The following is a 23934-nucleotide window of genomic DNA, read 5'->3' on the forward strand; positions in this document are numbered from 1 at the left end:
AGGACTGTTGGAGTCATCTTTCACATCAGTGTGTCTGGTTTTATTTGGGGGGTTTGGTTATGTACAACTTTGCTCTTACAATAATGACCAATATAGAAGTGTGCTTCGCATGACAATTAAAAATGAAGAAAAAAAAAGAAATGTTGAACAGGTTGAGTTCAGAAAAACCTATAAAGTCTTAAATGAACTGATGCAAAGTGAAGTTAAAGCAGAACCAGGAGAACACTCTATACAGTAACAGAAATACTGCACAACAATAGACTGTAAAGAACTGAACTATTATCAGTACAGCAAGGCTTCAAAATAAACCCAAGGGATTCATGATAAAAAAAAATACATTTACAGTCAAAGAAGGAATTGTTGGAATATGATTGCTGACCAAAACACCCTGTCTTTCACTTTATTTCCTTCATAAGTTTTTATTGTATATGTAATATGTGTCTTTTGTCATAGTGTGAGAGAATATAGGAATATGTACTGCATGAAAGCACTGGTATAACTCATATCAGGCTATTTACTGCCTGGGAAGAGGATGTGGGAAGGAGGGAGAGAATCAGAATAGCAATATGTCAGAACACAATTGTCCAAAAAATGTTTACATGTAATTGAAAAAAAATTAAGATGAAAAAAGAGACCAAAGGCATTTTTTTAAAAAGAGGGAGACATCATCTAAACCTTAAAAAGACAGCATCATGGAATTGAACTTAATGGTTTCTAGAGATCCTTGCTGAAACTCCTAAATTCAGAATAACCAAGTAAAGATGTATAGCAGAATCACCAGCTTTCTGAATTAGAAGGGACCTCAGGGGTCATTTCCAACCAAGGTGTCAAACTCATGGCTACTGGATACATCCTGAGTGTAGCCTCAACCAGATTAAAATGTGATTGGGAAATGTTTTAAAAAATAAATTAAAATACAGTTCAGCATGGATAATATTAATTTGTGCTTTTCTAAGTCAACATGCTACTTTTAGGGGATCATCCAACTTCTACTTTAAGACCTCCACATGGGGGCAGCTGGGTGGCTCATTGGATTAAGAGTCAAGACTAGAGACAGGAGGTCCTGGGTTCAAAACTGGCATCAAACACTTCTTAGCTGTGTGACCCTGGGCAAGTCACTTCACCCCCATTGCCTGGCCCTTACCACTCTTCTGCCTTGGAACCAATACACAGCATTGATTCTAAGATGGAAAGTAAGGATTAAAAAAAAAAAAAGACCTCCACTAAATGCCAACAAATTACTTACTCCTGAGAGAACCCATTCTACTTTTAGATGGCACTAAAAGGAGTTTTCCTAATATCAAGTCAAAATCCGCCTCTGGAATGTCTTCCTACTTCCTACTTATAGTCCTCCCCTCTGAAGTCAAGAAGGACAAGTCTAAGCCACCTCCTACAAGACAGGCTTTCAAACACTTGAAGACTTATTATGTGCCTCCAAAGCCTCTTCTACTCTAGGCTAAGCCTCTAGTTCATAGGTTTATTGGATCCACAGTTGGAAGAGATCTCAAAGATCATCTAGTAAAATCCCTAAATGACTTGTCCAAGGTCATACAACTAATAAGAATAATAATCAGGGCAGCTAGTGATGCAGTAGATAAGAGGACCTGAAGTCAGGGAGATCTGAATTCAAATTCTACCTCAGATACTTACTACCTGTGTGACCCCAGCCAAGTTATAACCTGCCTGCCTCAGTTTCCTCATCTGTAAATGAGGATAACAATAGGGGTATTTTGGTGATCAAATAAGATAATATTTGTAAAGTGTTTTGCACACCTTAAGAGACCATTGAAATGCTAGTCATTATATTATTATAAACCTGGCCTTCTGATGCCAAATCCAGCACTTTTCTCACTATCCCTGCTTCAATTTCTTCAATTCACTTTCCTATGGCATGATTCCCAGTTCCCCTCACCATCTCAGTCATTTTTCTCTGCATGTGAGGCCAACTTGCCAATGCTGTTTCTAAAATGTGACACCTCAGATGGAACATGAACTCTTAATGTCATCAGATTCCCACCTCCCTCATTATGGGTACTATGCCTTTTTTAACATAGCTTAATATCACTTATGGGAGCAACTAGGGGGCAGAGTGGATGGAGTGCCAGACTTGGAGTCAGAAAGACTCATCCTCATGAGTTCAAATCTAACCTCAGACTTTTTTCTAGCTCTACAACCCTGGGCAAGTCACTTAACCCTGTTTGCCTCAGTTTACTCATCTATAAACTGAGCTGGAAAAGGAAATGGCAAATTATTCCAGTCTTTACCAAGGAAATCCTAAATGGGGGTCACAAAGAGTCAGACACAGCTGAACAAAAGAACATCAGTTGTCTTTAATGGTGGCAAAGTGAAACATTAACAACACACTCAATTTGCAACCCATGAAAACTCTCAGATCATTTTTCACACTAAATATTGTCTAGTAACATCTCCCCGATTTTTGTGCTCAATAGAACAATGGAAGTTCCTTGAGGGCAAGGACTGTTTTGTTTCTGCCTTTGTAATCCCAGCAACTAGCCAGGTGTCTGGCACACAGTAGGGGCTTAATAAGCATTTCTGCGATTGCATTGACTTGTGCAGCTGATTCCTGGAACATTCAAATGATCTCGAGTCTTCAACATCTTTGAAGGGTAGATGTCTAAAGTCAGAAAACTACTTGGTAGAACAAGAGTCTGGGGTTCCACCTGGAGATCCACCTGAGAGCTAGCCCCTTTGTGAATAAGGCAATGGCTTTCTAACACCTGGACCCTGAGCAGCAGTGCAGCCTGGGCATCCAAAGACCTGAATTTGAACCCTAGCTCTGGCATCTTCTTGCCATGAATTTATTCCTTGCCCTCAGTAAAAATGGGGGTAACAATACTTCCATTACCTACCTACCTCCCAAGCACTATGTAAATGTGATTTGGCATTATTATCCTTCTATTCCTTCCAGCCACTTAGGAAATGAAACATCCAGGGTAATAAGATTCCAATACGGATGCACTTGCCAAATGAAAACAGCCTTTGGCTTCCCAGCATTAAATCACTCTCCTCCGTCCTCAGTGAGCTGCCTCCTAAGGACTACCTCTCCCTCCTCATTAAGGGAGCCCCATGTCTCCCCCCGGGGCTGAGGCAGCAGGTCTTTATTTATGTTCACAAGCAGAATCAGAAGCCTTGCCCCAGACGCCTTCCAATTCCCCTGTGCAGATCTCTTTTCTTCTCACGTCCCTCAGTCTGGGTTTCATTTTGCCGAAGGTGATGACATGAGGACTTCTCCCTGCTGGGGCTGCCTATCCACTCCAATCTTCTGTGCCAGCAATAAAGGGAATCTCATAAGCCTGCTTTCACCGTAGCCAACGAGACCAGCATGTTCATCAGTGTCACCACACAGCCTGCTCCTGGGCAGGGCCATCTTTCCTCTGCTCTACACGAGCCCGGCAGCGACGTGTCCCCCACCATGGCATGGATGCCACGGAGCCAATCAGTCCATTTGTCGTCCAGGACCTATTCTCTTAGATGTGGTTCTATTTTAAGCATATCTGACACCTGCCACGTTGTCAAGAGAAGAGCGGAACATTTAAAAATCAATAGCATTATTTTCTTGTATTCCTTGCTATGTCTATTCTACAGTGGGCAAACTTTGAGATCCAAATTCCAAGACCAGGCTAAGGCAAAAAATAAGCCTTGGTGGTTTGCAATCATGAGGCGAGAGGCTCAGGAGGAATATGACTGATAATCACAGGTTATTTTAAAAGAAAAATTATTTATTTTCCAATGCCTGGCATGTGAGTATTAATGAATATTTGTTGATTGATAGATTGAAAGCATTGTGCTTTCACATTCTAGCTGGGTGACCCTGGGAAAGTCACTTGACCCCCATTGCCTAGCCTTTATCACTCTTCTGCCTTGGAGACAATACATAGTATTGATCCTAAGGTTGAAGGTAAAGGATTTTTAAAAATATTTTTTAAAAGATAGTATTATGCTAGCTTTAGAATCAAAGATTGAAGCATAGTGGATAGAGAAGACACTTCCAAGTCAGAGAGACCTCAGATCAAGTCCCATCTCTTCCGTGAAATGGCATTTAACTATCTAATAAATTGACCCTAAATTACAGAACAGCTATAGAACTTTAATAGTTAGGAGAAGTTCATTACCTGGAGATTCTCACAATGAAATCTCTGACCTAGTTGGTGATGGTGGTGGTAGTAGTAGTAGTAGTGGTGGTGGTGGTAGTAGTAATATTAATGAATAGATTGAGGCATTTTTATGATGATGATGCTATCTCTGCTATTGATTATTATCAACGGAGGCAGCATGGCAAAATAAGAATGCTAGGCTTGGAATAAGGAAACGTTAGATTTAAATCTTGCCTCTTCTAGGCAAGTTATTCAACCTCTGATGTTTCTGTTAAGTTACAATCTATAGTGGTGGAGCTAATTCCCCACTGCAGGAGTTCCCTATGTGGCCACAATCAAAGATGCCCTTTCATATTTGCATATACTAGTTTTATGACCCCCTGCATATTATTTCATGCTCTCCCCTCTAAAAGGAAAGTCTTACCTAGATTCATGGCATAGAGAAAAGAATACTGGCCAGGGAATCAGAAGACCCCAGCCCTATTTCCCGCTCTGCCCCAGCTCTATCTCTCTAAGACTCAGTTTACCTTCTTTGTAAAATGAGGGGGTTAAACCAGATAATCTCTCAGAGGTCCTCTGGTGTTAAATTCTTTACTCTCTTGTTCCTTTGGGCTCAAAAATCTTATCCAACTTCTGATGCCTCTATTAAACTGTTATGCCAATACTTTCTCGTGCCACGGAAGTGATCCTGAGAGTTACTTAGGGCTCAGCCTTAAGCACTGGCAGGTCTTATCAAGTTGGCAAGTCTTTGAGCTTGAGTGACTATCAGAGGAACAGCCCAGCTTATATAACAAACATTCACTGTCACCAGGCGCCGAATTTTTTTCAATAGCAACAATTCACAAACACATGCTTAGGCATGGAACGAATTAAAATATGGGTCAGCAGAGACAGTGCTAACACTGATGAAATTAAGGCTATTTTAAAGCCTGAGGGGGCAGCTAGGTGGCTCAGTGAATATGGTCCTGGGTCTGAAATCAGGAGGACTCATGTTCCTGAGTTCAAATCTGGTTTCAAACTCTTATTAGCTCTGTGCCCCTGGGCAAGTCACTTAGCTCTATTTGTCTCAGTTTCCTCAGCTGTCAAATGAGTTCGATATGGAAATGGTAAACCACTCTAGTATCTTTGCCAAGAAAACCCTTAATGGAGTCCTGAAGAGTCAGATACAGCTGAAATGATTGAAAAATGGAATCCTGAAGAATTAAAATATAAATGAGTATTGCTAAGTAAAAGGAGGCAAATTAGTAGAAATATTAACATTCACATAACAATTCCAGAACAAGGATGCCACAAGTTGATGACATTGTACTAGAATATCTTTAAATTTCTAAGCCTCTTATTTAAAAAAGTTACTAATTTTCTATGGTATTTCTTCTTTTACAAATAAAGCTAAATAAAGTTTAATGGGAATTATTTCCATTCTTCCCCCATACATAAGAATCTTATCCACTTGTCCTTGAAATGATCACAAACTCCAAACTTCTAGCATCAAATAAATGAGTCTTTACTGTTCTTATTAGTTTATAATGGTGTCTGGGGACATAGTGATTATAATGAAGACAAGATCTGAGATCCTCAGGTCAAAACATGCCATTATGTGGCACAGCATACATTTTTCTGGAAAGAGCTTCAAATGCTTCATATATAACTCAAATTGGCTTTTATTGCCACAAGGTGTCACTACAGTATCAATAAATAGAGGTACAGAGCTACATGGAGAAGGATGGAGAAAAGGATTGCATGAGTTAGCCCAGAGTTAAAGAACAAAGCAAAGGACCTTTTTTTCTTAGCACTGAGCCTCTCTCTCACCATCTTGGATTCCAGAATCTCCATAACACCACACCAACCCCAACTCCACCATATTCCATAGGGATCCAGTGGACTGGGCTCGTCTTAGAACCCCTACATCCCAGACCCTTTATGCTCATCACAACTGCCTTAAGTCCTATTCTCTCAAAGATCCTCTTTCCAAGATTTGGATGCACTCGCAAGGTTGAATGAAAGCATAGAGTATATTTCCTTCTTTCTTCCACTAATTATACAGAGTCATTTCATTCTTGACTCTTCAGAGCCCCATTTGGGCTTTTCTTGGCAAAGACTAAAGTGGTTTGCCATTTTCTTCTTGAATTCATTTACAGATGAGGAAACTGAGGCAAACAGGGTTAAGTGACTTGCCCCAGGTTACAAAGTTATTAAATACCTGAAGTCAGCAGGTCCTCCTGATTCCAGACCCAAAATTCTAGCCACTGTAACACCTAGCTGCCCTACTGACATTTTACACAATATTATTTCTAGGTGTAAAGTTTCTTAGCCCAAAGCTAGATATTTTAGGCATTACAAATAAAGGATTTATGCCTTATTAGGTTGTATCCTCTGGGTATCTGCCTGCTCTACCTGGGAATGGAGCAGGCTCTATGATGGTGGAACATTGGAAGCCTGAGAGCAAGAGGTGACTGGGGGAATAAGAGAAATTACCAGTATGTTACCAGTAGTGATTATTTGAAAAATAATTGTTTTTAAAAAGGTATTTCAAATGAATAATGGTAAAGTTTCAATTATTTGCTACAAATTTTCATTATCAAACTGGTTTCTAACTACTAAATACCATACTTCCACTTTTTCCCTTTGGTATCAATCTGTGTATGTTGGAAGAATACAAATTAATTTTAGTATGATACCAAGCGAACTCACCATCCTCCAAAAAAATAACATATCCAATGCATTTCAAATCAAAATATAAATTGTTTTGGATTATCTGATTGCCTCGGTTAGCATGGATAATTGGCAGGTGACAGTATCTGGATTCTAAAATTTGTTTCAAATTGGAGATGTGCAGAAATGACCATCACTTGCTTCAGGGCATTATTTCTCCCAACTGGGAAAATTAAGCTGTTCCACTGACTTCCAGGGGCCTGCTGGATAAATGCTATTTTTCATAAATCAGGTTGTTTGCTATAGTGAAAAGGATGCTGGATTTAGAGTCAGAACATCTTGAGTCAAATTCCAACTCTTTCACTTATTTATTCCCTATGTAACTTTAAGAAAGGCATAAACCTATCTAGGTCTTATTTCCTTTTATAAAATAAGATATCATAAGATCACAGGTTAGAGGTGGAAGGAATCTTTGAGGTAATTTTGTAGCATTTAAGCACCTAGTTAGCAAGAATATTTAGTTAAATAATACATTAAGTGAAAAATCAACCAAATAATTAAAATAGGAAGCTATCAGATAAGGGCTGAAGTGAGTTACTCCCCAATCTAATTTTACCCCTTTACCACCCCTATCTCCTATAGTGACTTCCCCATCAACTTTCATCTGATTTCTGGGGAATTTTGCCCTGCCACCAAGTGAGAAAGGCATTTGTAGTACTTGCCCTGGGAACGAAAATTCCTATTTCCAATTCTGGAACCCTTCACTATTTTGTGAACCTCCCTTTTTACCCCTCTACTACAAAGAGGACCTCTCCTGGCAGAACCCACATATCCTTATGATCACTACATGGAATTCATGAAGACAAACCTTAAAGGTTCAGTTTTTTACCCTCTGTTGGACTGGAAAATTTGAACCTTTTATATAACTCATTCAAGGTTCACTGGCTCTTCCTCTCATCCTTCCCTACATCCCAGTTTTTCTTCCACCAATATTCCGATACAGATTTAGATTCTCCTCAGCCTCTATAAATGATTTTTCTCTCTTTATGTTCCTTTTAAACTTCTTCCATACTTTCAAGGAACACTGCTTTCTCTTTGTTTCTCTAGAGAACAGAGAAATATTCCTCTACCCTTTTGTCTTCTTTTAGATTCAGTCTCAAAAACATGGGAAGGAAAACTGGGGAGAATGGAAAAAGGCAAAGTGGTAATAATTGAACAAAGAAGTCCTGGGTAAACAAAGAATAGGTTGGTCCTAATTATAATAATCCTTAACCACCATTAAAGGAGTTTAGTTTTTTGAGGCAGGAAATAGGAAGCCACTGAATGTTTTTGAATAGAGAAGTGCCATAATTAAAGTGGTATTTTTGGAAGAATACTAATATTGCCATATAATATATTTTGGAGGATGAAAGGATAAATGGATCTTAAAGATCAGCTTGAAGCATTTCATGAAGCAATGTGGCCTAGACTAAGGTAATAAAGGGAATAGAGAGAGAAGGACAAATTACAAAGAAGTTTTAGAAGGAAAAAATATTTATAAACAGATATTATTAATTGTGATCGGCTGGGTATAGATGAAATCAAATAAAAGGTCAAATATAACTCCAATGTTTCAAGACCAAGTGAATGAGAAAATGGTGTTACCACTGATAAAGATAAAGAAGAGAGGAAAAAGAACTCCTGGGGAAGGGATGATGGTTTTACATATGCTGGTTTGAGGTGGGGAAGTGTGAATGTCCAGTGAGCTAATTACATGAAGTGCTTTGACTTCACAAGAAGTAAGTCAGATAAATTAGTTAGTAAACACTTACTGAGTACTTGCCATGTGCTGGTTCCTATCATAGGTGCTGGGATACAAAGAAAAAGTGAAAATAGTTTCTATCCCTAGGCAGCTTTCATACTAATAGGAGAGACAAAAGACTGTGGGGATAGTAGTAGTAGTAGTAGTAGTAGTCTCTCGGTAACCGAGGATGACGATTGTCTTTGTGTGTTTTTGTGCACAAAGACACTTGTGCATGAAGATTTAAGTGGAAAAGTCGATAGAGACAGTCCCACTCTGTCGGCGTTGGAAGCCTGGGTCCATTGGCACGAAAAGTTGTTACACCTGGAGACTTCCTCAGCTGCATTGGATGGCCATGTTGTCTTTTGTGCTCTAACACGCCCTGAGCACTCCACAGTGCTTTGCTGCGTCGCCATCTCTGCTGTTGAACCTTGTTGGTTTTTTCCGCCTGTTCCTCCGAAACAGTCTTCACATGCTGGGTGAGCAAAGCCCTAGTTCACCAGGGGTCGACGACCCGATGGCTACCCTCACAAGGTATAGCTGGCCTGTCGAAGCCATTGCCCGGGATGTGGATGCTGCTGCATGCTAGCAGCTACTGGGAGCCACAAGTGAGAGCTGGGTGTCAGGTGGGGGTCAGAGACTGGAGAGCTGCCCTAGGAGGGCACGACAAGCCCTCCATACCAAAGATATTACTCCTCCCTGAGCACCCCATATATATGTTTGCATATATACCTATACATATGGACATATGAGTTCATTGATATGTATACATGGTATATATGTATATATATATAAATATATATACATACATACGTACAAGATACCTTTGAGATGAATATGACATGGCTTTAGAGAAGAAGAATGCTGAAAACTGAAATTGTAGGAAATTAATAACATGGACAATGGTTGAAATAAAGGGAATAAAGAGCTCATGGGGTGTAGAAAAAATAAAGAATATAGATAGGTCCAAGACTTAAAGTTTGAAGAACACTCACAATTACTTGGTAAAGAGAAACAGATGCCAGGAGAAGAAACAGATGGTGTGACAAGCTTTATGAGGGGAAAAAAAAAACAGATAGTAGGGTGTCATGAAAGCCAAGGGAGGAGAGAATTTACAAAAGGAAAGAAATGATCAGTGGGGTCAAATGCTTTAGAAGGATCAAGGATGAAAAATATGGCCACTGTATTTCTGGATTAAGATTTTAATGATAACATTCCAGAAAGGAGTTTCAAATGAACGAAGGAAATGGAAGTCATGACAATACTCTCTGAGTTTTCCATCCAACTATTCTGTACTTCCCTTGCATGTTCTAATTGGTATATGTTATTTCCCTTTTTAGTGTGTAAGCTCATTGAGGGTAATGACTATGTTTTTCCTTTTTATCCCTAGCACTTAGCACAATATTTGGCAGAGTTGAGTACTTAATGAATACTTGTCAGTTTATCAATTTAGTTTGATATTAGATTCAAAATTTCCTTAGAAAATGACAATACTGAAGAATTTCCAAAGGAAAAGTACTAATAAAATGAGGATCAAGAACAACAAAGAAGTCATCTTAGCTTCTCTTCTCTGTTTTGTTTCATTGTTCTTGCATTCCAACATTACATCGTCTTTGCTCATACTTTACTATGTTTCCTTGCATTTAATACTTCCATCCATAATATTCCTTGGCAAATTTCTTAATGTGAAACTAATAAAAGACTCAAGTTTAATAATTTCATTTTCTGTTTATGCTATTGCTTCAAAGCTACTGATTTCATCTTCCTAGAGGTGGCAGGAAGGAATAGAAAAAGTCAGTTGGGACATAAGGAATCTTGATCTGGCCAATGTCCATCAAAGCTAAGATTTTCTTTCCCAAATAATGGTTCTAATGCTGTTTATTAAAATTACTTATAAACACTATGGAAACATAAGACTTAGTTCCACTTTTACTGGTCTCTAAGATACACACAAATCCTTTTTACACAAGAATGTATTTTCCAGGTTTCCAGATTTCCATAAATATATGTGTAGAGGGATACTTAATTCAACTGGAAATAGGAACCAGAGCATTTCAGGCACACTAATCTTGTGGGGTCCTCAAAGAAGACAAAATAAGAACAATGAGAATGGACCTACACAAACTAGCCAAAAGAACCTGAATGACCAGTTTTCTAATTCTCTCTCAAGCTCTTTGCCTGAGTTTGCCCTCTGCTGAGATTCAAGCTGGTCAGATGTGTGATTAAAGAAACAAGGGGTTTACCCTACAATTATTTTCTCAGACTGGCTTCTTGGACTCTTTCCTCCTCCTTCATCTATCTAATCTAACTATTTTAACAATAACTTCAACATCATACCTGAGCATTCAAAAGATTTAGAGGTGATTTGATCATATGTGACTATTTTAAAAGTTTTAATGAAGCTAAATATGCCCAAATGAATTAGTCCAAAGTGTTTTGAAATAAAGGCAAACAGCACATGTGAAAACACTGCCAAACATGCCTTCAGATATACATATGTGTAGCTTTAAGCAAACTTGATACCTATTTTCAAAAATAATTTTATGTCAAAGATAATTAGGAAAAAATATGAGGGAATTATTTATTTTAATAATGATTCATGATAAGATTTATTTAAATAGAAAGTTAACTAAAATAGATTTATAATGTGATTCAATACTTAAAGAAAGGACACATGGCACCAGGGCTGAGAGTCAGGAAATTTGGATTCTAGTCCAGCCTCTAACAAACTCAGAGACCTTGGGCAAGTCACTTAACGTCTGAGGGTGCTAGTTTCTTCATTTACTTAAAAAAAATAAAGTTTGGACTGAATGACCTCTAAGGTCTTTTTTCCTGAGTTTTTTTTCCTTTTCCTTTTCTTTTTTTCCAGCTTAAAAAAATGTTGCATAACTTTTGGCAAATAATAAAACAAATTAAAATATCAAGTTGTCTTAACTCCTGTAGTTCTGGTCAAAGAATGGCAGAAAAGTAGTCGGTAGTTCTAAGGTTTAAAGAAAATTAGACAAAGTTGTATTACCAACTTAAAGAGGACATATAGCTGATCCAAAATTTTTGACTCAAGGATTAACAGGAGAATCTTGATCATGACTCTTAAGTCTTTCTGTTAACTTTTAACAATTTTATGTTGGATTTATATGTAGAACATCATTTCCAAAGAGTTTTGAATGTTTTCATCTGAATAATGTCATCTAAATTCCCAATTGGAAGTACTGAAAAATATGGCTATAGTTACATCAATAATAATAATAACAAATATAATAGCTACCATTTATATAGCACTTTAAGGTTGACAAAGTGCTTTACATAAATTGTCTCATTTGATCCACACACAACTTCTATGAGCAAGGCGCTTTTTATGATTCCCATTTTTACAGCTGAGGTAACTAAGGCAGGTAACATAGATGTCTGATACTGGAATGAACTCAAAGTTTCCAGATGCTAAGCTTTCTCTGTCCACTATAGTTGTGGTGTCAAATTCAAAGAGAAATGGGGCCATTAAACCGTACAAAAAGACCCCTCCAGGAAGCATATTGACTTGTAAAACCACATATTAACATTATCTCTATGCTATCCTATTTATTTTGTTAAATATTTCCCAATTACATTTTAATGTAATATGGCCATACTAGGGAGTGTTGCTGGCAGGAATGTAACCAGTGGGCCATATTGGATACTTTTGCACTATACAATGCTCTTTCCATAAAAACAATTAAAAAGTAATTTACTCACATCCTCTGACTCAAAGACATGGCAGATCATCTTGTATTGTTTCTTCCCTTCCTGGGCACCAGGTGTGGTCTCAATACAGTCTTGAGAAGCCGATCTGGGCATCCGACGTCTTGCCATTAACACAACGATATTCCCAATGTCAGCAATGTAAGATATAGTACGCAATGCATGATCCATCATGGTTTCCTACCAATGGAGAAGGAAAGCCAAATTAAAAAGCATCTCTGAATTATGTAACTGTGCCTATTGTGCTCACCTCCCAATGTCTCATTAGACTATTATCTAGATATCTTACTAATATTAATACTTTTCACATGAAGATCCTTCTCCATAACTGAAGTAACAATACATATTGCACATAAGTCCTTGGGACATCCAAACAAATAGTTTTTAAATACACTCACCTGTGCTCACTGCCTTTACCTGACTCCCTCCAGGCCAGACAACAGGACTAAAATACTCAGGTATGCAGGAAGAAGGAATGTAGGGGAGCCAAAGTGGCCTCTATTTCTGTCTTCTAAGGGTGAAATTTGCTGATAGTAAAGGTGCCCACAAAGAATAGGTAGGTACAAATACATAGCAATAGCAATACATATCTAAGGTTATAAGACAGCATTCCAAAAACATGGTAGAAAATCAATTATGAAAATATCCACCAAGAAAATAAATTCAGCAAAACCACCATTAACAAGAACCTTCAATAAAAAAGACTTTCCTAGTATACGCTAGTTTAAAGGGAAAAAAGCAAAAACCAAGAATATACCTTCATATTGGTGAAATGTCTCTAAAACTCAACAGCAATAACCAATTTCCAAGCTTTAGTCTTAATTATATATATATAGACCAATCTCTTCTTTCTCTGATACTTTAAAAATTCATTCTAATGAAGTGCCTTTGTATTCCTTGGAGCCCTAGATAAATATCAGCTATTATTATTCCCAATACTTTTATTTCTCAGTTAGAAAAACAGACTAGTACATTTTAGTACATCAAAATAAACAAAAAAAATATATCTTTCTTACTAAAACTTGGAATTCAGTTAACTAGTTAATTTAAGGTGTCCCGAACTGGACCTAGTAAAAGGTATTTGACAAATTCTCTTTATTTGGAATCAGGAGGATCCTAACTTTAAAACTTATTTGTTATATGATCCTGGGCAAATCACTTAACAATATCCCCAAACCTCATCTGTAAACTGGAGGAAATTATACCTTCATTTAACAGGGTTATGGTAAAGAAAGTGCTTTATAAATCTCAAAACAATATATCAATGTCAGTTATTATTATTAGCAACCTTGACAAGATTTGAGTGTTGGACCCCTATGTGTTCCAGTCTACGTGAGGATTTGAGACTTCACTCTTAACGCAATGGATTTGCCTGATGACAAAATGAATGCTTAATGCTTTGAACAATATTATTATCTGGCATTGTAAATATGTGCATTTATTAAAAAGTTCTATTCTAAGTATCCCTTGTTTTACCTCTCCCCAATCTTTAGCCCCTACCTAAATGAATTAAACTCTAGGGCTATGTACCTTAGGAGGTATAACACAGGCTGAACTTTGGAGGAATATTCTATTCCCCAAACATTCTAGTTCACTGGCATTTTATGGCAGTACAACAAAGTATTCAAGGTGAAATCCTGGGTTATGTTAGAGTTGGCCAAAATCATCAAGCTCTACCATTGGCTGAAACCCAAGGAGAACATGAGACCTTTCATAATCATGGAGCTATAAACCTATGGAGAGAAAGAACTTTATTCTAGCTGTAGAACAAGTTTAATTTTTTTTTAAAAAAGCAGCTTCTATTTTAGAAGATTCCCATCCCCCTCACCCCCCATTCCCCTCAGTGGGATGACCCTCTAAGCATCCTTCAATTTCTAAGACTTAAAGACCTATCTTCAATTAGAACACATTATGCTGGTACTTGAAAAGCAGCACTGGCTGTGAGCCTATGTATTCACACACAGAGTATAACAATTGCCTGGCCTAGAATTTCCTTCAGAGAAGAGGGGGGATGTTAAATTTTCCATAAAAACATTCTGTTCACAGAACATAAAGCAACCAGGCACTGTATGGCCCAGTAGCAGTTTCTGAAGCTTATTTCAATCTTTTAGCACAGCTTAAGGACATATTACTACTCTTGTTGCTTTGATTTTATTTTTGTTATTTTGTCTATTAAATCACAGTCCACCATCACCTCCCCGAAATACTCTCCTTCTCTGTGTAGGATTACACAATGGCTCTGAGTAATTAAGTGTCTCTTCCAGCACCTTTATCCTCCTTCCACAAAAGGAGAGAGAGCATCTGTGTGTGTTTCTGTGATCTCTAAGGTCTTCCTTCCTCACCAAGCTCCATGTTTGTCTTTTGTGTTGATCCCAACCTGCCCTGTTGATCTGAGGTTCTAACAGCAGGAATTGTGTTTTGTTTTGAGCTACTCAAGACCATCTTTTAGAAAGAGATTATTTCAAAAAGAATTGATAAATGCCACTTCAATAGTCCTCCATCTCAGGCCTTGGCAAAAACATAAACAATAAAAGAGGCACCCACCTGTTCATCAGTTATTCTTTGAAATTACCAAGGCAGGAGACAGTGTATAGCTCCATTGAGGGCTGATTATGAGACATCAATGTAAATACAAGAAGGGGACTTCAAACTGATTTCTTGTTTGTATGGGGAGAAATGTGCTATTCTTTCTATATCGACTCATCTTTTCCCATAATTTAGAGGTAGTCGAAGACATCTGGGGTGATACATAAAAGCTTTGTTGGGTGTATTAGAAAGTTTTTCACTCTCCTCTTCAACTAAAAAATCCAGGGTACTAACTAGACCTGCCTGGGTCCTAAAGAGGTATTTATTCTGCAATGTTCAGTCTCCATGGAGGTCTTTAAGAAAAGGCTAGATGACCATCTTTCAAGTATGTTTTTAGTGATGATTCTTTTCACAACTAAATAGCCTCTGAGCTTTCACACTTAAATTCTATGATTCTGTGGAAATAGAATTAGGCCAAAGGTCTAGTAGGCAAGAAAAAATGAAGCTTAGACACTGCTTAATAGGTTTGCACTTATAGGTTAAAGTGATTAGGATTCTAATGCTTTTCATCATTTTAAAAGAATGGGGTGGAGTATTTTTTGTGTAAATGGGAGGGAAAATCATCTTGTTTAGGGCAAAAGAGATACCACCTTATGATGTTGTTGGTCCTCTTCAAAAATGAAGGACAAACAACAACAAGAACACCTTTGGAAAGGAAGGAGATTGGATAAACAAAAGATTTCCTGAAAAAAAAAACCCAACAACTAAACAGCAGAAAGAAGATTAAAATAAAACCAAAAATTCTAAAAACAAACTAGATTATTTAGAATATTACTTACATCAGAAAGCCTGGACAACAACAAAAAAATGAAATGTAACTTTCAATACAATATGGGAAACAGTTCTTCAAATAGACTGGGCCACAATGAACTTGAGACAAATTTTAAAAAGATTAGCAATTATTGGGAATTAAAGATAGAAAAGGCTACATATTTATTTTGAAATTTCTGAAGTTTTAGGATAAAAAGGGCCATGATCAACTTCCTCCCTTTTTTTTTCCATGATATGTACTTGAGCTATTGTAGGTAAAGGAATTAAAGGAATATTCAGAAACATTGCCTTGACATAAAGACAATGGAATAGGTTATTAAAGACTGTCATGGAACCTTCATTTATAAGACAGATAAAATAGATAATAATCAGTTTGGTACAGAGAGAGGGACCTCTTTCAACAATCCCTCCAACTTTTCTAGACTGCTTTCTCTGAATCACCTGGCTGATGGCCAACACTTCTTATTTTCTGATTGGCCATTCTCCAAAAAATATTTTTGCAACTTAAATTCTTCTTCAGTCCCAGAATTGAATGTTCAGTGGTTAGCAGAAAATTCATTGCAAGTGAAGCATGAAAACAAAAGCTAAAAAAGTTTCAGGTTTTCTCCTCCATAATTCTGTAAAATTCCTCTCTGCAGGCAAATCTGCTCTATAATGGACACTTCCTGACAGAGTCTCAAGCACTGCAGGATAAGCCACTTTTCAATATTCTCCACTGTATAACCTAGAAGGAAATGATCATTGTCACTTACCACATATATTCAAAAAGAATGATGAGGAGGCAAGAGCCAGAGGAAAATAATAGAAATGCCTACTCTCAAAGTTGAACTGTTATACTGACTACAAATACTCTTCCCCCGTTTCTAGGAAGATAATGGAATTCTTAAACCATATATATACACAGAAAATAAATGCATGCACACGCATGCACACACACACAGAAGTCATATGCACACCAGTAGTCTTCATTATATACAGCCCTGCCTGACTTGTAGCAATAGAACTCAGAGGGAGAGAAACCTGTTTTACAGAATTGGAAACCATTATAAAGCAATGAATCTGGCACCCCTCAGATGCTGTATCAGTCAAGAAATATCAAAAGCCAAGAATTATGTCAAAACACTTTACCCTCTCAGAAATATGATCAGTCAGAAACATATAAGCACATTGGTGAACATAAGACTATTTGGAAGAAATTTACCCCCCACAATGGGAAAATAGAGAGAGGAGGGCTGCTCATAGAAGTTTATATTTATGGCACCCCTGAAAAAGAGAATCAATTTCACCATCAGCTTTTTTATCCCATTAAAGAGAACAATGATTCCTCTTTTGCTCTGCAGTGAAAAAAATCCACTGGGAAAAAGCAGTCATAAAGGAGCATCAAAGGAAAGAAGAGCTGGAGGTCCACTTAGAGCTATCCTCATTAACCCTCAACTCCTTCATCCTCAGCCAGTTAAATTTAGAGATACTGGGTTAAGATTCCAGCCATCTGCTTACCGACACTAAAAATGGAAATGATTTCATATTCTGAATTGGACAGGCATTCTCAAGGGCCAAAGAGCACCAATTAATCAAATAAATAAAAGAATCAATTTAGTCCTGATGTTTGTAGTGGGCAGATAAAGAATTTATCTGTTAGTAGTCAAAAACACAATGATGGGTATTGGGCAGGGTAGCACAAGCCTATATAATTCCTGCCTACTGAATGAGGATGAGATTGATGGATACTTTGAGTTGTGGATGACCATCAGACTGCCAAAGGAGTAGTGAACAGGTCCAGGATAGAAAAATGGAACACTTAAAATATGTGTGTGTATGTGTGTGTATGTGTGATGTGTATCACATCAGGTGTATAAAAGATGTTTTTCTTCTGTTCTGCTCAGAAGAGAAAATAAAAAGTGTGTTTGTAAGGAATAAAGTAAATAGAGGTAACTTCTCTGCAAAAAGTGTTAATTTTCTATCATTAACATGCAGTCAGACTCAACTTCAAATGGAGGCAAGAAGTACTCTTGTAAAAGAAAACTAAACTAAAACTCTGTGAAACTAAGCTGTCAACACATGTACTGGGATAATTGTGTCGAGAGAGCTCTGATGTGAAGATGGATGATGAGCTACTGGAACAAATTCATAGTAATCCTTAGGGAGCTTGTAATGGGCTTTGCTAACTAGATCTATGCTTTTAGCATTGGAATTCAGAATCATGCCTTTCCTAAGACATGAGGAATCTCCCTATGAAAATTGCCTTTACTCCTTAAAAAAAATTCAACATTCAGAAAACTTTATTGCCAATCAATAGCTAAATGATACAGGTAAAGACAGTATAAGTCAAGATTCTAAAAGATTTTCCCTACAATCTACATATAGAAGATAAATATCTCTGTCTCAATTATGTAAATTCCATGGAATAACTAGAATTACTAGGCCAAACACTAAATTAGATCAAAGAGAAAATGGACAAAACCCACCAGTTCCGCCAAAAATGAAAAGAGAGGAGGAGGAGAGAAAAGCAGCACCAACAAGCTATCAGTATTGCTACTTGTTTATTCAACTAGAAGATTAAACATAGTTTTCATTTCTCAATCAATTGTTTTGGCATTTTGTTATTTGATACTGTATATATTATATTTGTGGTATTTCAAATTTGGTATATTCAACAAGAAAATCAGAGCATAGGCCACAGGGTAAAGTAACAGTAGAGAATTAAAATGAAAAAGGCAATCTATATCTATAGGATGGAAAAAGTAGAAACATTATGTAATCAGATTTGTCTGGTGACAGCCTCTATCTGTGCCTGCAAGTTTAGAAGACATAACACTTTTCCTAAGAGGAACTAATAAAAATGTTCTAAGAGCTATTGTTTTCCTTTCTCAATTTCTCAGTTCAAATGAGGTTTCTAACTTTGCTCTTCTACCTTTCAAGTTAATAGCAACTGGAATTCATATCTGGCTAATAGAGTAAACGTTTATTTTCTACAAAGATAGCTCTCTAGAACTACCACAAGACGAAAAGAAAATCAATGTAAGAATGGACCAACTGACTGGGGAAATATTTTGGGTTTTTAAGCATATGACATCTGTGTCCTGAAGCAACCTTAGTATTCAAAGTCTCAATTCCAGCCAATTCTGAAATATCTATGAAAATCTTTAAAAAAAATGTGTCTGGACCTGATCCAGAGTTCTAAGGCCACAGGATTTAATCAGACAGTATTTTCTGAATACAAAATAAAGATTATAAAGAAAATATGTTCCTTTTACGAAGCTTCAATAAAATTTTTTTCTGAAAATATTTTCAGAGAAATGCCAAAAAAAAAACCAAGCCTAATGTTGTCACCAGTTCAATGTCAAATTGACATACAAATCAAGAGATCTGAAATGAGGTGACATGGTGAATAGAGCACTAGGTTTGGAGTGAGCAAGATTTGAGTTCAAATTTGGCCTTAGCTATGTCACACTGAATAAGTCACTTAACTTCTATTTGCCTCAGTTTCCTCATCTGTAAAATAGGGGTAATAACCTACCTCCCGAGGTTGTTGTGACGATTGAATAAAATAATTATAAAGCACTTAACAGCATCTGGCATATAGTAAGGGGTATATATGTTATTTATGATGATCTTAGCTTTGCCATCAACTTTGGCTCTTGGTTCATACCTCTGTAAAATTAAGTGTTTTTGCTTTAGGGTGACTGGAGACCTAAACTAAATTTTAGAACTAAAATGCCTTTACTTGGGGATTATAAACTTATAATGGAGAGAAATCATATTATTTAGAGTTAGAAAAGGACTTGGAAATCCATCTAGTCCTATCTCTTTATTTTATTGATAAAGAAAATGAAAGAAGGCATATAGTTTACTCAAAGCTATATAGCAACAATGAGTAGCAGAATCAGCTTGATCCCAAAACAATTCAATAAATAACCTCTCCATTTTATCAGAGTAGTGTAATTAAGCAATAGTTAATATATCTAGATTCTTCTTAAATACAATGAGAAATAGTATCATAGAGGATCTCTGGACTTGGAATCAGAAGTCTTGAATCTGAAACCTTGCTCTGTCCTTTTCTAAACTATATAATCCTGGACAAATTGTCTTTCATCCTTAGTTTTTTTAGCTCTAAAACAGAGATAAAACCTATTTTGTACTATCAGAGGGTTTCTATGAAGAAAGTCCTTTTTATGCCTTAAAGTGCTATGTAAATATGAGCTGTGGTTATCATCATTTTATACAGACATTAATAAAATTAGATTTCTTGAAATTATTCTTTTTTTTAAAGAAGTCATGAAAGGCATTCTGGAATAATGAAAGGTCAGTTAAGATAACTGCATGATTTCCAACTCAGTTCTTGCTCCTTTCCAGAGGACCTTTTAGTTTCTCAAACATTTAGGGTTTCTGGGTATTAGACTTTTATTACAAAGGAAATTCTCCCATTTCCAAACAGATAACACCTTCTAAAATTGGCACTTGCTGATGATCCTCAAGTATAAGGTCATCTGTGTCAAAGGAAAATATTTTTACCAAAAACACCTAATAGAAAGTTTTTTAGACAATTACAATTAGTTTTCTATCCCCTACAATTTATGAATAATTATATATCAAATTGTCAAGCACTAACCTGTGTGTCTGCATTTAAAACCTTAATCCTCTGAGTGGAGATGAAGAGATCCACTTCAGTCAAAGTCTGGGAGTCTCCTTCAGAACTCTAAGAAAAGAAAATACTTGTTAAAAAAAAAGCAACGTTTAATTGCCTATAATGACTTAACTAATCACTTTTAGGAAGACAGAATTGGGATGGAAGGGGTACTACATATCTAAATTGCTCAAATGTAAGCACCTAGAAAGCTCAGCCTTAAAAAACAATTTCAGGGAGTTTGAGTTTTATTTGTGCAATTTGGAAGTGCAAAGGAGAAACAAATACAATTCTGAACAACATTCAAAAAACAGGAAAGCCTTTGGGGAGAAATGCTTTCAAATATTCCTTTTGTATATGCAGCAACCCATATAGACAATGAGCTACAAACAACCAATGAGGCTATTAGGGCATGTGTGTGTGTGTGCATGCATGTGTGCAAGCACATGTGCATTATCATTGCTTGGCTTGGATCATTATCAATCACAGAGATTGATTCAATAGTTTAAAATCCACCTCATGGCTTGATTCCTAATTGATGACTTTTCTAAAGTTTTCTATATTTTCTACAACTAGCACAAACTATATAGTATAGACTTAGTATAGACTTTGCTGGTCAATTTAATTTTTATTACAATTTATCACTCATAAGTAGAATATATTTTCAAAGAAGATTAAAATAACAAAGTTTTCTCTGGAGTTAAATATTCTTAATCATATTTGCCTTCCTGCCACATTAGCTTATCTTTTCCCCAAAGTAGAAGCTAAACTATTCTAAAATACTATGATTTTTTCCCCTTGCAATGTGATCATGAATAGATTTAACTTCTCTGCCTCAGTTCCTTCTTCTTTGGAGGATAATTAAACTAGACATTTCAAAAGTCTCCTCCAGCTCTAATACTATTATATTATATAAAGACCAATGAAGAGGCAACATTACATAACAAAAGAGAGCAGGACTTGGATCAGAAGTTCTAGGTTCAAATCCCAGCACTGGCATGCACTTGCCATGTGACCAGGGACAAGTAAAGGAGTATGCTGGAACCAGCTCTAACCAGCTCACAACAGTAGATTTTTACATTTTCCTAGGGAGCATTTACAGCTTCAAACCTGCCAAACACTATAAATTGGAGCTTGATTTATTGTTTATTGTTTAGTTGATTGTCTAAATTAATGGATGGAGAAAATGTTAATAATGAAGATTAAACTTAAAAATGTTAACTTAGGGTATCATGAGGGCATTTTTTTTCAGTGACCCAGTTGTTAAATATTTAACAGAATGTGTCTTGACAAACCCTTTATCCTTTCTAATCTTCAGATTCCTCATTCAAAATAATAAGTTTCTACTTCCTACCTTGTATAGCTGTTGTGAGGAAAGCACTTCATCAACCTTAAATTTCAAAATAACGACTGAAACAACTGACTATTCATGTTATATGACTCTTCCATCTTCCCACAATACCTGGGAAATATTTTGTATAGTTATTAATAAAAGCAAATAGTATAAATGTTGAAAAGTTAGATGGCTGCTTTTTTAAAGTCATGGTATGCTCTTATTATTGGCCCAACTGACACGGTACTGAGTTACAATTAAGCTGACCTTTTTCAGTACCTGAATGTCCTACTCCAGGCATGCTTAAACCAGGAAAGTGTTTTAATTGGTTTTAAATCAGTAGGAATCCCAATTACTTCAATACAGTGGAAACAGAAAAATGTGCTTAACTAGTAAGCCTATTGAGTTAAGTAATTCTCTCTGGTCATTGAAAAGCTAGTGGTACTGTGCTTCCCAATTGCACAATATCATAGAGGTTTGACTTCATCCTTCCCAGTGTGTGACTAAAACACATTTTCCCTGCTGGCTATACCCTAAGAATTCAGAGATACTTGGAGATCTCATATTATGATGATGTAATTTTGTTTTCCTGCTGTCCTGAAAGAAAAAAACCGCAGTGTGCTATCTTTCCCTCAACTACAGGACTCTAGTGCTTTTAGCTCATTATTATAGTTACAGATTCAAATAAATCCTTCTAGGGTACATTTTCTGTGGAATTGGGAAGAAGCCACATTATGTCTCTGCTTATAAACAAATAAAACCAAAACCACAAGCCTCAAGCTTTGATACAGTCTATTCAAATATGTTTCCAAAAGTTATATTCTCAGATAATAAATGACTTGGATCATAATTCTTGCTGAGACAAGTTGAGTTGGAAGCAAGATGTAGCAATTAATTGCAAGGTAAATGCAGCTTCAACGTTTAATGGGTATATTTAAAAAATGTGAAAGTGTCTGAAAAAATATTGATCAGAAAAGGAGGAGGAAACGTGGAACAAATTGAGTCCAGAAAAAGAGAAAATCACTAGTTTCTGAGTGGACATTAGGAATGAGAGATTTTACATAACCCAACAATAAAACCAATTGCTTTCTCTTGGTACTGAAAAAACTGGGACTGAGAGATAAGTACATGAAAAGATTAATAGCTTTTCTTTCAATGACCAAGCAATTAAACATGCTTAATTAAACCTCAAACTAAGAGAGTTAAAGTTCAGCACAGAAGAGAGTTGGCAAAGGTTTTTGATGCCATGCTGCTCTAAAGTTGTAAAGCTCTTTCTATGGAAGAATTATATTTTTTATTGGGCCTATATATCTACACTTTTAAATATTTAGTCTCAGCTACATTACTTCAAAATCTTTTCTTAAAAGCATAATTAAGAAAGCTTGACACAACTGATATCTTTTATCTAATCATGCCTATAGTAAATCTAATGGTTTATATCACAAATTCAGTACTAGGGTACCACTTTCCATCTGATAACAACTTATGTTAAACACCTATCAAATACCATAATATTCCAAATATAGGTCACCCTCTCAAAATAGGGCACACCATTAAAATTTGATTTTTTGAAAAAGAAAACATGTGTTCTATATGTGAATATGAATATGTATTATGAGGAAGTGAATATTCATTTAATATATGAATATGCACTGAAATGTAATGATGCAATTTGCCACTCAAAAGATATTTCCTGTAAAATTGAATTATTGAAAAGGAGGTATAAAAGGCTACTCATATGGTCTGGAAATGTCCCTCATGAGACCAGAGGGGGGAGCACTTGGGTCCACCAATCAAGTATTAATGAAGAATTCTCAGACTTACAAAGAGAAAAAACGAGGGGGAAGTCTAAAATTACACTCACAGACCCTGACTCTTACCTTGGGAAGCAAAAGCAGGGTGGACAAAAGCCAGATTTGGTGGCAATGTAGTACGTATTTAGGCTAATGTAGTACTTTGGAAGGAATAAATAGCTTTATGAGTGCCAGCTTAGCAAACCTAAACCCTTAAAGCTATGGCTTTAAAATCCCAAAAGGGATATCTACTTAACAGGGATGCAAACAGAGTTGGCTTGTCAGTTTGGTTGTCATTGAACTAAACACAGAAAATAAACAGCCAGAGGCTGGCTATTGGTCAAGACCCTGAGGTAAAAATGGAAGTATCAGTATTGGCTATAGAAAACTACCAAATGCCCAGGTTTACAGAAAAGAGTATCAATTTCAAGCATATATTCTTGGTATCAAAACACAAGATTTGTGATTTCTTTCAGCTTCAGAATAGAGGGCTCTATTCTAAAACACATTTATGATTTATTGCAGAAATCCAATTTATTTTTGGT

General features: G+C 36.5%; 1 protein-coding gene across 15 annotated transcripts in view; it reads right to left on the reverse strand.

The window, feature by feature from the left end:
• APBA2 (amyloid beta precursor protein binding family A member 2) overlaps positions 1 to 23934 on the reverse strand; it is a 360332-nt gene that overhangs the window by 59665 nt on the left and 276733 nt on the right. For all 15 annotated transcript variants that reach the window (XM_056807712.1, XM_056807715.1, XM_056807711.1 and 12 more), the window contains 2 exons: positions 20249 to 20335; positions 12277 to 12462 (listed from right to left, as the gene is read on the reverse strand). In XM_056807712.1, coding sequence (XP_056663690.1) covers positions 12277 to 12462; positions 20249 to 20335 — 273 coding nt within the window. The remainder of the gene's footprint in view (positions 1 to 12276; positions 12463 to 20248; positions 20336 to 23934) is intronic.

Source organism: Monodelphis domestica, chromosome 1 (genome assembly GCF_027887165.1).
Source record: "Monodelphis domestica isolate mMonDom1 chromosome 1, mMonDom1.pri, whole genome shotgun sequence".
Classification (NCBI taxonomy): domain Eukaryota; kingdom Metazoa; phylum Chordata; class Mammalia; order Didelphimorphia; family Didelphidae; genus Monodelphis; species Monodelphis domestica.